Raw genomic sequence first — 17,639 nt, 5'->3', positions numbered from 1 at the left:
ATGTCTCTTCAGTGGGGAATTCAAGCCATTAACATTTATTGAGATAATTGATAAGTGTGGTAGTATTCTATTCATCTTATTTTGTGAGAATCCATTGCTTAGTTTTGTCTTTTACATCAGTGTGGAGGTTAGGTTCTGTCCTTTAATATCTAAGTTCTTACTTTGCTGCTGATCCATTGTGATGGTCAGTGTGTAGAACAGGTTGAAGTATTTCCTGTAGAGGTGGTCTTTGTGGAGAGACCTGTAAGACGGCGACGGCCGCTGGCCTAAAATGGTGGAGGGATGGGAAAAACCTAACCTGTAGAGATAGCTGCTCCCCAGAAACAGATGACGTGCTAACTGCTTGTATTACATTAGGCAACCTATAACGGAGCCCCTTCCCTAGCAACTGTTGAGGTTGCCTCCCCTAGGATTCCCATTAGGTGGAGTGGCTGGAAAGTCCCGAGAGCTAGCACCGGATGTGGGGGAGGTGGAAGCCCGGGGGATATAAGTACCAGAGAGTTGGTAATGGGGGAGAATTGATTGATAGGAGAAAGAAGAGGAAGGAAGAAGAGAGCTTGCTGTTTTCCCGAGCTGTATCATCTCTACAATAAAGTGCCCTTGATCCTTCCGTTGGTGTCCTCGTCCCTGCTGGTCAGCGGCCCTGCGACATCGACAACTGGTGCCGAAACCCGGGAATTCTGAAGTCAGCAGCTCTGTGAGTCAATCGCCTGCGACCACAGCAGGGGGAAGCCCACTACATCTGGTGGGGGGAATTCAGGCCCGCGACTAGAGCGGGGGGTCTGCGCAGGGATATTTACCACGATAAGAGTGGTGGTTGTTTGTCTCGTGTTTGGTTTTCTCTGTTTTGTCTGTCCGCGTTTTTGTACATCCCCTTTGAGTCGTTTTGTGTGGATTTGTGGTGTGCTGTCAACAAAGAACATGGGCAATGAAACATTCCGCCTGAGGCTTCAAGCCCCTTTACAGGAGTTGTTAAAACGTAATGGAACTCCTTTGAAAGACAAAACAGCAAAAGTGTTTGTGAAAGCAGTGGGCGAAGCTTCCCCCTGGTTCTTGGAATGGGGCCAGCTCACCCCCCGATCACTGGGAGCGCCTGGGTCAAGACCTAAGGCACCAGGAAACGTTTGAGCCCCTTCCCACTGGGACCATGGCCATTTGGACCCTAGTGAAAGGATGCCTCGCTAATACCAGAAGCGGGTGCCAAGAGGCTTTATTAGAGGGGGAAAAGGTTTTAGAGAGTGTTCAGGAGGAAATGTCGCGCTCTTCCCAGGCCCGTACCCCGGACCTCCCGTACGAAACGGAGGCCGAGGAAAGTTCAGGAAATGAGAGGGAAAAGGAAAAGGCTGCCCTGAGGGTAGCTAGACCGCCAAAAAGGGGGTTTAAGAATAGGAAAGTCCCGCCGGAGAGCCCTTTAAGTTCCTCCTCTGAAGAGAGTGGCCCTGACGAGGAGCTCTTTAATCAGATGCAAAGGCTAGTTATGGGGGAGGGCTGCTGCCCCACTGCCCCCCCTCCTTACAATCCTGCCTTCTTCGCCCCTTACGGGCCTTGGCCACACCCAGATAACTTTGGCCCTTTTCGAGGCCGGAGCCACCACAGTCCCAGGCGGAATCACCCCCCCATGCGGCACCGCCGCTCACCCAGCTCGTCCTCGCGGTCCGATTCTCCCAAGAGAGGACCTAGAAGGGAACAGAAACGGAGTTCCCGCGCCTGGTTCCCAGAGCCTCTTGCCTTCCCTGTGTTTGAGGATGCCCAACAACAGAGATATCATCAACCCCTGGACTTCAAACTAGTTAAGCAATTAAAGGAGGCAGTGTCCACGTATGGGGTTCAAGCAGCTTTCACTGTGGCCATAGTTGAATCTCTCGGGCAGAACCTAACACCCCTTGACTGGACTAACGTGGCTTGAGCCTGCCTCACTGGAGGGCAGTACTTACTATTCAAGTCCGCTTGGCAAGAATACAGCCAGGACGTAGCCCGTGCCAACCACGCTGCGGGAAACCCATGGGGACTGGATATGCTCATGGGGCTTGGCAATTATGAGGGACAGGACAATCAAACCGGATACCCTGCCCCAGTTTACATGCAAATAGCAGCCAGCGCCATAAAGGCCTGGAAGACCCTTCAGGGCGCAGGTGACCTGCAGGGTCAACTTACTAAGGTTATCCAAGGACCCAATGAGCCCTACGCAGACTTTGTAGCCCATCTCATGCAGACAGCCGCTCATGTATTTGGCTCAGCTGATCAAGCCATGCCCCTTTTAAAACCCCTTGCATATGAACAAGCAAATAAATGGTGTAGAGAAGCAATCAGACCTTGGAAATCAAAGGATATCAACACATGGATAAAAGTTTGTAGAGATATAAATGAAAGTACTGTCCAGGGCCAAGTTATTGCCGCCGCCATCATTAGCGGCATGCGCCAAGCCCAAGGGAAAGCCCATTCCTCCGGACAGCAACTATGTTACCATTGCAACCAGACGGGCCATTTTAAGAAGGAATGCCCCCAACGAGAAGGGCAACCACCTGGTAACCCAACCCAACCTGGAGGCCCTAGCCCGCAGCTATGCCCTCGATGCCGCAAAGGCAGGCACTGGGCCTCTGAGTGTAGATCCATACGGGACATAGATGGGAACCCCATTACCCCTCATCAGCCAAAAAACAGGCCACGGGGCCCATTACCCTGGGACCCGCAAATGTACGGGGTAGTCCAACAACTCCCTCGCCTCATCCCCCCCACACAGTCGGAGACACCCCCTCAGCCTCTGTCCCAGCTAGAAGGGCCACCCCCGGCTTGGCCGGACTGGACATCTGTGCCTCCGCCAGACTCGTACTAACCCCTGAGATGGGTGTTCAGCCCCTCGAGTCGGACTTCCAAGGACCCCTCCCTCCTAATACAGTAGGTTTGCTGTTAGGACGCAGTTCCACTGCCCTCTCGGGCCTTGTAGTCCACCCTGGGGTCATAGACTCAGACTACACAGGTGTTGTAAAAATCCTTGTATCTTCCCCTTGGGGAATAGTGGCTATCTCCCCTGGAGACAGGATAGCCCAAATACTTGTTCTCCCGAGCTGCCACAAAGCTTACCCCAGTGCCGGCGCAGCCCGAGGACAGAAAGGATTTGGCTCCTTCGGACAGCCATTTGTAGGAGCTACCTTTGAACTTGCCGACAGGCCTCAGTGGACATTGAAAGTAAATGGCAAGGAGTTCCTAGGCCTGTTAGATACAGGGGCCGACAAGAGCATAATAAGACAATCAGATTGGCCCCCAAAATGGCCCTTGCAGCAAAGTAACCTTACCCTCTGAGGTTTAGGACTTGCCACGGCTCCCTCCATTAGTGCTGTCTCTCTTTTCTGGACTGACATTGAAGGCCACTCGGGAATCTTCCAACCCTATATCCTAAATATCCCTATCAGCCTATGGGGAAGAGATATATTGTGACAGATGTCCTTCAAACTCACATCAGACATCTTCTATAGCAAGACCGCCCAAAAGCTCATGACAAAGGCAGGCTATTCTGGAACAGGCAGGATAGGAAAGAACCAGGAAGGAAAGTCACAGCCCATCCATGTTGAGCATCGTCCTGAAAGGGGCGATAGGAGGGCCAGGACTGGGTTTTTCCTAGGGGCCACTGAGAACACTCAAAGGGGGAAGCAACTGTCCCAAAAAAACCCCCTTCAAATTTCATGGAAAACAGACAAACCTGTGTGGGTAGCTCAGTGGCCCCTCTCTAAAGAAAAGCTTGCTGCCGCCCACATCCTAGTGCAGGAACAAATTGCCGCAGGACATCTTAAAACATCCACCTCACCCTGGAATACCCCTATCTTTGTAATCAAAAAGAAATCAGGGAAATGGAGACTACTCCATGACCTGCGTGCTGTAAATAATCAGATGCAGCTAATGGGCCCAGTCCAGCTTGGACTCCCCATCCTTTCTGCCTTACCAAAGAACTGGCCTTCCCTAGTGATAGACATTAAGGACTGCTTCTTCTCTATCCCATTGCATTACCAAGATACTCAACATTTTGCCTTTACCTTGCCTGCCATCAATCACTCCCAGCCCGACAGCAGGTTTGAGTGGCAGGTATTACCACAAGGTATGGCAAATAGTCCCACCATGTGCCAATTGTACATAGCCCAAGCCATAACATCTGTCCGAGCACTCTTCCCTGAAGCAGAAATTTACCATTATATGGATGACGTCTTGGTCTGTGCTCCTCAACAAAAGCAATTGACAAAAATCTTACCTTGCCTTACCCAACATCTGGCTGCAGCCAACCTAACCATTGCCCCTGAAAAGATCCAACTCTCCAACTGCCAGGAATTCCTGGGCGCCAAACTCAACCTTCCCATCATTACCCCCCTTAAGTTGACCCTCCGCACAGATCACCTTACCACCCTTAACGATTTTCAGAAACTACTGGGTGATGTTAACTGGATCCGCCCTTATCTAAGACTAACCAATCAAGAACTTCAACCACTGTACCAAATACTTACTGGAGACCCGGACCTTACATCCCCCAGAGTCCTCACTCCTGAGGCTCGACAGGTCCTCCAGTTGGTACAAGATCGAATGGCCTCAGCCCTAGTCCATCATATAGACCTTAATGCCCCATTGTACTTGTGCATATTCCCAGACCCCCGATCACCCTCTGCAGCATTCTGGCAGGAGGGCCCAATAATCTGGGTTTACCTATCACAGTCCCCAAACAAAATCTTACCTTGGTATCCCCAGGCTATAGCCCAATTAATCCTCAAAAGCATCAAATTAGGCCTCCAAACTTTCGCAAAACAACCAGATTATATCTGTACCCCCTACCAGCCCACCCAATTAGAACACCTCTCCTCTACTAATGACACTTGGGCTATCATGATCACCACTACCACAGCTCATTTCGATAACCATTACCTCCATCATCCATTGATACGGTTCTGCCTCAACAACCCCCTTATTTTCCCCAGAATCACAAAACCCACCCCTATCCCCCAAGCTATGATTATCTTTACAGATGGCTCCAAAACAGGCAAAGCAGCAATTATTACCCCCGAGCAACAAATTGTACACCAGTTTCCAACCAACTCCACCCAAGAAACAGAATTACTGGCTGTGCTACAAGTTTTCCATATGTTCCCACACACCCCCTTTAACCTACTGTCTGACAGTGCGTACGTTGTCCAGGCAGTCCAAGTAATTGAGAATGTTGGTGTCATTTCTACCCAGTCAACAGTCCAAAAGGCCTTAAGCAACTTGCAACAACTCATCTGGCAAAGACAACAGCCATTCTTCATAGGCCACATCCGAGCTCATTCTGGTCTCCCTGGCCCGCTGGCTCAAGGCAATGCTGCCGCGGATGCCCTTACTAGCCAAGAAATAACCGCCTTTGTGCTGGACTCCCTAAAACAAGCCCAACGTTTCCATAACCTATTTCATGTAAATTCTAACACCCTTCGCCACTGATACCAAATTACCAAAGAGCAAGCCCGAGAAATCATCAAACAATGCTCAACCTGTATTACCCACCTCCCAGCCCCATGTCTGGGAGTTAACCCACGAGGCCTCCTCCCTAACCATATCTGGCAAATGGATGTAACCCATGTCCCCGAGTTTAGAACCCTTAAATTTGTACATGTCTCCATTGACACATATTCTGGAATCATCTTTGCCTCCGCCCATACTGGCGAAAAGGCAAAAGATGTAATCAGCCATTGCCTGCAAGCCTTTGCTGCCTGGGGAACTCCTAAACAAATCAAAACAGATAATGGCCCTGCATACTGCTCCGCTCAGTTTCAACAATTTGCATCCACCTTTTCAATCTCCCTAATTCATGGAATTCCCTACAACCCCCAAGGGCAAGGCATCATAGAACGAGCCCATTTAACTCTGAAAACTCAATTAAATAAACAAAAAGGGGGAGCTGCCTCCTCGCACCACTCCCCAAAAGACAAACTAAATACCATTCTTTTCATTTTAAATTTTTTAACTTTGGACTCCAAGGGCCAGGCAGCCTCAGACCACCACTGCCTCGGCCGTCAGACCGGCTCCCCAGTGCAAGTACGCTGGAAGGATGTTCTCACCAGGCAATGGCGTGGCCCAGACCCGGTTCTCATATGGAACCGAGGCGCGGTTTGTGTCTTCCCACAGGATCAGAACTCCCCGGTGTGGGTCCCGGATCGAATCACTCGTCCAGTGAACCCATCACGCGATGAAGCTGCGATCACGGAGTCACGTGAGCCCCCTTCCCCTCACCCTCTGCCTCTTCCTCCCCCTACCGATGATGTGTGAACCCACCCAATTTTGGGGGATCGCTCGCGCTTGGTCTAAACCTATGCCCCTTAGTAACACATCAGGTCTTCTGCCAGTGTTTTTGTCTACCAACGCCAGCTCAGGCTTTCCAACTATCCATGGGCAGGGCCAGTCTGCCACCATTGCTAACTTAACCCTGTCCCTCCCGGGCACACTTTGTTTCCGGTTTAACACCACTCCGCCTGTCCTATCCTTCAACGGTCATGATGGCTACAAAAAGTAGCCTGTATCATGATGGCTACAAAAAGTCACTAAGCTATGTCAAAATGGCTTATGCACCCATTTCATGGGGTTTCTCCCCCTTCTTCTCAATGTTACAGGCCAGAATAACACCAACCCCCCCCCACAACCTCGGTGGGGAGGCCCTTGTGCCCCCGTGCCCCCCAACACTGTCCCGTGGTCCAGATGCAGTGACCCCACCTCGCCCCTTTGGATAGACCACGGTTTCTCCATAAACCCCTACCCTCTTTCCCTAATGCAAAGCATCGGCAACCGCACAAGCCCTGCCGGCGGGTTCGCCACATGGCCTTTGTGCTCGAGCCTAGGAGTGTGTACAGATATTTTCCCCCTGACCTGGGCTAATGGAGAAGCGCTTTCCTATTCTAATGAGACCCATTTGCGGTGTAACAGCACCAAGTGTGCCAAGAACACCGTCCCCCCAACTCCGGTCTGTGTTACTCCACCATTCCTTCTCCTGGTGGTCAACCTAGCCAACCTAACCACCCAAAATACAGCTGTGAACTGTAGTACTGACAACTGCACTCTGCAGCTCTGCTGTCCCCAGGCAGGAATCAACAACACAACCGTCATTGTGGTCCTTAGACTCCCCACGTATGTGCCTGTGCCAGTGACAGTTGACACTAGCAGTCTACCACTCTTAAGGCCGAAACGTGATTTTGGGATCACCGCTGCTATCGCCGTTGCTGTTGCCGCAGCCCTCACTGCCGCCGCCACCGCTACTGCCGCCCTGGCCACCACAGTCCCTGCCACTACCGCAGTTAATCAACTCTCCGCCTCGGTCACAGAGGCGCTGCACACCCAAAGTGCCGTGGATGGACACCTGCGTGCTGGACTGCTCCTACTCAACCAAAGAGTGGACATTTTGCAGCAACAAGTACTTGACATAGAGAGATACCTCTCCCTTGGTTGTTTAGTTTCCCTGCCCTCTCTGTGTGTTACACCCACTGTCGTTGAACCCAATGGTACCCTCCGCAATGCTTCCAGGCAACTGTCCCAATACCTCCTAGGGACTTGGGATGCGGACTTCGAAAACTTCACCCGCCTAATGCTAGATCACATAGTAAACATAAATAGTACTTGAGTACAAGTGGCTTCCGCACAAGACATTCTGGGAGTAGTGAAAACCATAATCTCTCATGCCCATAACTGGGCCGGCACCGCAGCCTTAGGCATTATGCTTTTGGCTGCCGTGGCCATGGGCATTGAGTTTGTCCATGCCCTCCGCCAAAGACAACAACGAGATTGAGTCATCGTCCAGCAGGCCCTCCTCGCCCTGCAATCGGGAGGCTCCCTCCAGATCTGGATAAACATGCTGGACCAGTAGCCAATGACGGGTAAGATCCCCCCAACATAGATCAACCTAAGACAGAGAACAGGCCACCGTTGCCTGTACCCTCCATGACGGGTAAGACTATGCTCGAGCACGGGGACAACCTAAGACAGGCATGGTCCCAACCTACAAAATTAAATAAACGAAAAGGGGGAGATGTGGAGAGATCTGTAAGACGGCGGCGGCCGCTGGCCTAAAATGGCGGAGGGATGGGAAAAACCTAACCTGTAGAGATAGCTGCTCCCCAGAAACAGATGACGCGCTAACTGCTTGTATTACATTAGGCAACCTATAACGGAGCCCCTTCCCTAGCAACTGTTGACGTTGCCTCCCCTAGGGTTCCCATTAGGTGGAGTGGCTGGAAAGTCCCGAGAGCTAGCACCGGATGCGGGGGAGGCGGAAGCCCGGGGGATATAAGTACCAGAGAGTTGGTAACGGGGGAGGATTGATTGATAGGAGAAAGAAGAGGAAGGAAGAAGAGAGCTTGCTGTTTTCCCGAGCTGTATCATCTCTACAATAAAGTGCCCTTGATCCTTCCGTTGGTGTCCTCGTCCCTGCTGGTCAGCGGCCCTGCGACACCGACAGTCTTGTTGTGGCGAATTTCCTCAATGTTTGTATATCCGTAAATGATTTGATTTCTCCGTCAATTTTAAAACTTGGCTTAGCAGGATACAGAATTCTGGGATAGAAATTGTTCTGTTTAAGTAGATTAAAGGTAGATGACCATTGTCTTCTTGCTTGGAAAGTTTCATTAGAGAAGTCTGCGGTCACTCTGATGGATTTGCCCCTGTAGGTCAACTGGCGCTTACTCCTGGCAGCTTGCAGAATCTTTTCTTTTGTCTTGACTTTGGACAGGGTCATCACAATGTGTCTTGGAGAAGCTCGGTTAGAGTTGAGGCGACCTGGGGTCCGATATCCCTCTGAAAGCAGTGTGTCAGAATCTTTGGGGATATTTGGGAAATTTTCTTTTATAATATTCTCTATAATGGAATAATTTCCATTCCTCTGGGCATTCTTCTTCCTCTTCTGGGATTCCTATAACTCGTATGTTGGAACACTTCATAAAGTCCCATAATTCTGACAGTGAATGTTCTGCTTTCTCTCTCTTCTTTTCTGCCTCTTTTACTATCTGAGTTATTTCAAGAACTTTGTCTTCTACCTCTGAAATTCTTTCTTCTGCATGGTCTAACCTGTTGCTGATACTTTCCATTGCATCTTTAAGTTCCCTAATTATCCGTTTCAGTTCCTTCAGCTCTGCTATATCCTTTCTATATTCTTCATATCATTAATCTCTTATTTGATTCTGTTTTTGGATTTCCTTTTGGTTATTTTCCACTTTACTAGCAGTTTCCTTTATTGTTTCCATCATTTCTTTCATTGTTTTCATCATGTGTATTCTAAATTCTCTTTCTGTCATTTGTAACATTTCTTTATAGGTGGAATCCTCTGCAGTAGCTACCTCATGGTCCCTTGGCGGGGTTGTTCTGGACTGGTTCTTCATGGTGCCTGGAGTTTTCTGCTGATTCTTCCTCATGGGTGATTTCTTTTATCTGTTTCCTTGCCCTAATTTTCCTTTCACTTCCTCTTGCTCTTTAATTTCTCGTGCCTGTGGACTTAGGTTTCGATGAGTCCTTTTAGTACAGGACCAGAATGATGAGAAGGTTGAAGAGCAAGAAAGGGATGGAAGAAAGGAAGAACAAGCGAAAAGAAAAAAAATAGAGAAAGGAGAGGAGGTGGGTAAAAGGAATATTGACAAAAAGAAGAGAGGCACAGAAAGAGGGAGACAAAGCAATATAGGTGTATAGTAGGGTACTTTGACAGAACCTTAAAAAAACCCCACCTTCTGGGGGTGCCCAGTTGAGTGGTTCCCTTGAGGTCAGCAGCTCTTTGCTAACCTGATGAGACACAGTACCCCACCTCCACCAAGTAGAGAGGAAAGACAAAAATGCTGTAAACCAAACCAAAGCAAGCAAACAGAAAACTTTACGGGATAAAATTGGGTGAAAAACCAAATAATAGCAGTAGAAATACTAGCAAAAATGAAATTCTAGTTATTGAAAAATGCAGCAATGGGAAAATATAATTACACTAGGAAAATTGAGAAAGAAAAAAAATCTGTATGGAAAAGGTTGAAATTAAAAAACAAAACAACATCAAAATAAATAGAAAAACAACCAAACCAAAAAAACAGAAAAAAAAAAAAACCACAACCAAAAACAAAGCAGTATGTATATGTTGTTGAATATTGTCTGGGCGACACGTGGTCTTCTGGGCTATGAGCGTTAATCACAGTGCTGATATGACTGGAGGCTGCAGATTTCTCCAACCCCAGCAGGTAGACACCCTAAATCTCTCTTCAGCCCTCTTAAAAGGCACTTTGAACTTGTAAACTCGCTGAGTAGAAGCTTTCCCAGGAACGTGCTTGTCACTGGAATCACTGCTGAAGTGGCTATCCACTTACACAGTGTGCCAAAACCGGTCTCACTCTGCCCCAAGCGTTAGGGCTATAAGGCGGCTCAGACCTGGCCCTTAGGCTACTCAGTCGCTGGGTTACCAGCTCCAGCCCGATTCTTGCTCTGCGACCCTGAGGGAGGAGCTTGCCAGGGCAGATCACTCACAAGGGCTCCCTGTGGCCCACAGCCAAAGACTATTAGCTCCATCTGGCTCAGCGGCTCAGACTGGGGCCCTAAACAATGGCCAAAGTTCTCTACACTCCTGCTCAGGCTCTCCCCAAGGCAGTTCAACTGAGTGCCAAGTCCACCAAAATAGTTCACAGGTAAGGCCTTTCCGGTTTGCAGTCTCGCTGCTACAGTACTTACTTACAGCTGCTGGCGGGTTTAGACCAATTGAACACACGCGACCACTTGCTGGTTTTCCACTGTTTTAGTCCTACTCTTGGGGTCCAGAAGTCTCTCATGACTCCCTGTATCCTCACAAGGATGATTATAGGCAGATCCCACCAGCCAGAGATGCCTGGAGTCCTATCTCCCCAGACTCACGGTGTCCAGATGCAAGGAAGCTGTTACTCGGCCACCATCTTGCTCCACTCTCTCAAAACTTCTAAAATATCTTTAAAGGCATGTGCAGGTATCTATAAAACACTTCTTTCACAAATAGTAAATGTCTCATACCTGGGATGTTATATAAGAAGTTCCATAATTGCTCTTCTTCCATGTAGCTCAGGAAAACACTTCCAAATGTTTGTGGAGAAAAATTGCAATGATACAGTACTTTAAAGATGGCTTCCATCAAGCTGGGTCCTTGGGTCAGATTATTTTCTGTATTATAAACTTGTTCTTGAAAAGAATCAAAGAGATTTAGTAAGGTAATTATCTATGAATGTGACTAAATTCTTATAACTTACTTTTGCATAATATGAAAATGTATTTGGTTAATATTTGCATAATAAAATAAATACCACAGATCAATGATCCAGATTCAGATCAATGATCCATCAAATCCAGTACTGTTTCTGAGATACCCATAGTTACTTTTGGAGAAAAAAAATTGTGAGAAGGACCACAGTGACATCACTTCAAAGGACAAGGCCAGTTTTCCTAAGTGTCAGAATTCTTTCTCTTAAGGAACATTGTTTTGTTTCCTTTTCACATTTAAAAATTAAATAAAGAAATAATGTTAAGATAAACTTATATTAGAATGTAAATTAAAATGAATACAAATTCATTCTAAAAATTATGAAAAAAAGCCAGACAACTAAGAAAACTAAAATTACATCACAGGAAAATTCTGAAATGATAAACCATTCCAAATGAAGAGGTTTATTAACTGGTTCCTCAATAAAATCATACAAGGAATTCCACAAAAATGGAGCCACTTTAATTGCTTTTTTCAAATCTCTTCAGGCTCCATTATGGTTTCCTCAAAGATCAGCCATCAAAAGTGTCTGTACTATTGCATTTATTGGCTGGATGAAAAGGTGAAATATTAACTTGTAAGCATGAGATATCTAGTATCATGATATGCAAACTTATGAACTGAATTAAAGATAATAACAACTCATTTCTTGCCCTTTTATTTTATATATCTCATATAAATGTACTCTAGAATATTTCAGTATGAATACATTCCTTTATTCTTGCTCATTTACAAGCTCATCAATTTTATGTTTCCTCTTGAAAATTTCATTTCTGTGAATTGATTTTCATGGTCTGGAAGAGTTCACTATTATCTGAGAACTAAGAAATAGCACCATAGACTTTATGCAGAAAACATTAATTAGTTTTGTTAATATCCATTTTCTTTTTTTCTTTAAACAAGTTACTTTTCCTTTAGCAAGTGATCTCTGTTCCTGTTTGTATCCCTTAACTCCCTCAACACACACATTTAGTTTATTTGGGTTGAGTGAAGCTGACTCCATTATCTGGGGCAAACACATGGCCAAGGCCTGGCCAATCACAGCATGACATTGCCCATCAACAGGCATTAGTTCAGAAATGGGCAGGGAACCAGTGAGAACCTTCCTCAGGCGTTTTGCTGAAATTATTGGTAAAGCAGTGTTCCCTTTCTGCAGCGTTTGATAAGCTGGCAGGACTAGACTGAGGGCCAGTTAGGGGAGAACTTGAGTAAGAATGAATTCAATAAAGTAAGAAGCAGAACTAAGAGACAGAGAAAAAATTCCTGATTAGATGACACTGTCTGGAACCTGAAACCAGCAATGCATACATTATCTATGTAAGATTACCTGATAAATTTCCTTTTTCTTTTAAATAAGACTAATATAATTTTTTTTCACTTGCTACATAAAAGGTCTTGACTTTTCCATCAAGCATAAATGTTAAATGGCAAATATTTCTAATCCAGGCATTCATGATTTCATTTTTTGAAAATCCAAATAATCTCTGTAGTTTTTTCTTCCCACCCCTCCTTCCAATTGATCTTATATGCAACATTCAGTGATACTTTATGTCATCCCCCATGTTTAAACCTGCCCCTTTTCTTCCATTTTCTTCATGGAGGAGGGAGGGTGGGGAGGGAAAGGAGTGTGGTACACCTTTGGGGGGCAGGACACAACTACAAGAGGGTCCTTATCTAACAAGATTAATCAATGTAACCTGATTCTCTGCACCCTCAATGAATCCCCAACAATTAAAAAAAAAAAAACCTTCCTTAGTCTACTTGATAATCAAGAGTTTCAGCATCTTTTTTTTTTTAATGTCAATATAAGGGGACATTAAATATTTTAGGTTACACAGATCATTTTTATAATGCTTCCCTCCTGGCTGTACGTGTGCTCCTCCTCACCCAAATAGTGTTAATAGTACCCACATCCCTCCTCTCCTTCCCCTACCCCTAGTTGCCTTCCACTGAGTTTTACCTCCCTCATGGCACTTGTTCATCTATCAGTTAGTTCCAATGTAATGGTGAGTACACGGAGTGTTTGTTTTTCCATTCTTGAGATACTTCACTCAGGAGAATGGTCTCCTGTTCCAATATATATATTGCTTTGTTTTTGTTTTCTTTATTTCTTTTTTTTAAAAAAACTTTTTCCCCCTTTCTTTTTCTTTTATTCTTCATTTTTTCATGTAAATATAATTTTTCATTATATTTTTCTTTTATTCTTCATTTTTCTCATGTAAATATAATTTTTCATTATTACCTTCTTTAATAATAATAACTCCATTTTTGCTAGTTAAACTGCCCCTGTTATTTGTCCCCCCCCCCAATTTTATCCTGTAAGGTTTTTTTATTTGTTTCTTTTTGTTTGATTCATACTATTTTTTGTTTTTCTTCTCTTTTTGGTGGAGGTGGGTTACTGTGTCTGTGCAGGCTGGCAAAGAGCTGTAATGTCAAGGGAATCATCAACCCCCAGAGGCGGGGGTTTCTTAGGTGTGGTCAAAGTACCTTACTATACACCTTTATCACTCCTATCTCCCTCTCTCTACCTCTCTTCTTTTAGTCAAGCTTCCCTTTTGCTCATCCCCTTTACTTTCTCTTTTTTTTCTTTCTTTCTTCTTTTTCTTTTAATATTTTATCCCTTCTTGCTCTTCAATATTCTCATCCTTTTAGTCCTGTATCAAAAGGACACATCAGGGCGGCGCCTGTGGCTCAAGGAGTAAGGTGCAGGACCCATATGCTGGAGGTGGCGGGTTCAAACCTAGCCCCGGCCAAAAACCGCAAAAAAAAAAAAAAAAAAAGGACACATCAATACCTTAGGTCAGAGGCACAGTAACTTAAAGAGCAAAAGTGAAAGAAAAAAGTAGGGCAAAGAAACAGACAAAAGGAAAACACTCATGAAGAGGAAACATCAGAAAAATCCTGGCAACATGAAAAACCAGACCAGAGCAAAGCCCCCATCCCTAGGGGACCATGAGGTAGCTACTACAGAGGATTCCACCTATAAGGAAATGTTAGAAATGACAGAAAGGGAACTTAAAATATGGATGATGAAAACAATGAAGTAAATTGTTGAGAAAGTGGAAAATAACCAAAAGGAAATCCAAAAGCAGAATCAAATAAGAGATGAATGATATGTAGAATATAGAAAGGATATAGCAGAACTTAAGGAATTGAAGAGAAATTAGAGAACTCTCTCTCTCAATTAGAGAACTTAAAGATGAAATAGAAAGTATCAATAACAGATTAGACCATGCAGAAGAAAGAGTCTCAGAGATAGAGGACAAAGCTCTTGAGCTAACTCAGACAGTTAAAAAGTCAGAAAAAAAGAAAGAGAATGCAGAACGTTCACTGACAGAATTATGGGACTTCATGAAGTGTTCAAACATATGATTTCTTCCCCAGAAGAGGAAGAAGAATGCCCAGCGGAATGGAAGACATACTGGAGAATATTATAAATGGAAAGTTCCCAAATATCATTAAAGATTCTGAAACACTGCTTTCAGAGGAATAGTGGACCCCAGGTTGTCTCAATTCAAATAGAATTTCTCCAGGACACATTGTGATGAACCTATCCAAATTCAAGACAGAAGAAAAGATTCTGCAAGCTGCAAGGAGTAATAGCCAATTGACCTACCTGGGCAAATCCATCAGGGTGACTGTAAACTTCTCTAATGAAACTTTTCAAGCCAGAAGACAATGGTCATCTACCTTTAATATACTTACACAAAAGAATTTCCAGCCCATAATTCTGTATCCTGCTGAGCGAAGCTTTAAACTTGATGGAGAAATCAAATTATTTACTGATATGCAAACATTGAAGAAGTTTGCCACACAAGACCAGCTCTACAGGAAATACTTAGACCCATTCTACACACCGACCATCACAATGGACCACCAGCAAACTAAACACCCAGAAACTAAAGGAAAAAAACCTAGCTTCCACAATGATGCAAAAGATAAAGCTAATCAATGGACCTTCAGAAAACAAGACAAATAGAACACCATCACACTTACCAATTATCTCAATAAATGTTAATGGCTAGAATTCCCCACTGAAGAGGCATAGACTGGCTGATTGAGTAAAAAAAAAACACAAGCCATCCATTTGCTGTCTGCAGGAAACACTCCCTGTCTTAAAGGACAAATTAAAACTCAGGGTTAAGGGATGGAAAACAATTTTTCAGGCCAATGGAATTCAGAAGAAAAGAGGGATTGCAATCTTATTTTCAGATACAAAGTGGATTTAAAGCAACTAAAGTCAAAAAAAGACAAAGATGGGCACTTCATATTGGTCAAGGGAAAAATACAACAAGAAGATATTTAAATTCTAAATATTTGTGCACCCAACTTAAATGTTCACAGGTTCGCGAGACAGACCTTAATTAGTCTGAGCAATATGACATTCCATAACACCATAATAGCAAGAGACTTTAACATTCCTATTACAGAGCTGGACAGATCCTCTAAACAGAAACTAAACAAAGATATAAGGGACTTAAATGAGACCCTAGAACAACTGTGCTTCACAGACATATATAAAACCCTCCATTTCAAAGATAAAGAATATTAGTTCTCATTTGCCCATTGAACATTTTCCAAAATTGATCATATCCTATGACATAAAACAAACCTCAACAGAATTGAAAGAATTGAATTTTTACCTTGTATCTTCTCAGACCACAAGGCATTAATGGTGGAACTCAACTCCAACAAAAATGTTTAACCCCACACAAAGGCATGGAAACTAAACAACCTTATGATGAATGGCACTTGGGTGCAGGAAGACATAAAAGAGGAAATCATTAACTTCCTTGAGCATAACAACAATGAAGACACAAGCTACCAAAACAACCTATGGGATACTGCAAAAGCAGTTTTGAGAGGAAAATTTATCGCTTTAGAAGCCTACATCCAAAAAACAGATAGAGAGCACATCAACGAACTTACAAGTCATCTTATGGAATTGGAAAAAGAAGAACAATCTAAGCCTAAACCCAGCAGAAGAAAAGAAATAACCAAATTTAAATCAGAGATTAATGAAATTGAAAACAAAAGAATCATTCAGAAGTTTAATAAAACAAAAAGTTGTTTTTTTGAAAAAAAATAAAATAAAACTTTGGCCAGATTAACTATCACAGAAAAGTAAAATCTCCAGTAACCTCAATCAGAAATGATAAAGGGGAAATAACAACAGATGCCACAGAGATACAAGAGATTATGTCTGAATACTACAAGAAACTCTGTGCCCAGAATTTTGACAATTAAATAAATGGATCGATATCTGGAATCACACCCTTTCCCTAGATTTAACCAAGAAGAAATAGATATCCTGAATAGACCTATTTCAAGCACTGAGATCAAAGAAACAATAAAAAGTCTCCCAACAAAAAAATTCCCTGATCCGGATGGCTTCACACCAGAAATCTATCAAACCCTCAAAGAAGAGCTTATTCTTATACTACACAAATTATTCCAAAAAATTGAGGAGGAAGGAATCTTCCCCAACACATTCTATGAAGCAAACCCTGATACCAAAACCAGGAAAAGACCCAACTAAAAAGGAGAACTTCAGGCCAATTTCACTAATGAATATGGATGCAAAAATTCTCAACAAAATTCTAAATAATAGATTATAGCTTATCATCAAAAAAGTCATACATCACGATCACGTAGGTTTCATTCCAGGGACGCAAGGTAGTTTTAACAATTTTCCTGAACTTTTGAATTGCTTACACTTTTAGAATATATTCTTTGTGCTCACTTTCATCCTGATATATCCTTATTTCTTTCAAGAAGACTCAGACTAGGATTAAATGGCTCACACCTGTAATCCTAACACTCTAGGAGCCCAAGGCAGGTGGATTGGTTGAGCTCATGAGTTGGAGACCAGCCTGAGCCAAGAGCAAGACACCCATCTCTTAAAAAAAAAAAAGCTGGGCATTGTGGTGATTGCTGTAGTCCTAGCTACTAGAGAGGCTGAGGCAAGATCGCTTGAAACCAACAGTTTGAGGTTGCTGTGAGCTAGAACATAATGGCACTCAACCCCAGGGCACAGTGTGAGACTCTGTCTCAAAAATAAATAAAATAAAATAAAGAAGACTCAGATATAGTTTAATTATATTAACCTGCTTTTAAAGCTAGTCCCGATGGGGTTCAGGACACACTACTGCGAGCAAGGCATCTTGGCATTTGAGAAAATGGCAGAAGCAGGAAGGTCTTCTCCCCTCTTTTTCCTCAGAAGCAGGCCAGGAAAGATCTGACTTCCCCCTAAAGTCAGTCATAGAACCCTCGTTGCAGAGATGCCCTCCCAGTACCCTCTGAAGACACAGGGACACAGGAGAACCTGAACACACAGGCCTTGCTAGCTTCCCTACGGGTCATTGCCATCGGATCACACCCCTTTGTTCAATCAGGC

At 44.3% G+C, this 17,639-nt stretch overlaps 1 protein-coding gene across 8 annotated transcripts in view; it reads right to left on the bottom strand.

The window, feature by feature from the left end:
• Positions 1-17,639, bottom strand: part of KIAA0825 (KIAA0825 ortholog) — a 498,502-nt gene that overhangs the window by 287,029 nt on the left and 193,834 nt on the right. For all 8 annotated transcript variants that reach the window (XM_053586527.1, XM_053586542.1, XM_053586532.1 and 5 more), the window contains one exon: positions 10,999-11,163. In XM_053586527.1, coding sequence (XP_053442502.1) covers positions 10,999-11,163 — 165 coding nt within the window. The remainder of the gene's footprint in view (positions 1-10,998; positions 11,164-17,639) is intronic.

The sequence above is a fragment of the Nycticebus coucang genome, chromosome 1 (assembly GCF_027406575.1).
Source record: "Nycticebus coucang isolate mNycCou1 chromosome 1, mNycCou1.pri, whole genome shotgun sequence".
In the NCBI taxonomy this organism is placed as follows: Eukaryota; Metazoa; Chordata; class Mammalia; order Primates; family Lorisidae; genus Nycticebus; species Nycticebus coucang.
The sequence above is the reverse complement of the archived record's forward strand: the minus strand, read 5'-3'. Positions and strand labels throughout refer to the sequence as shown.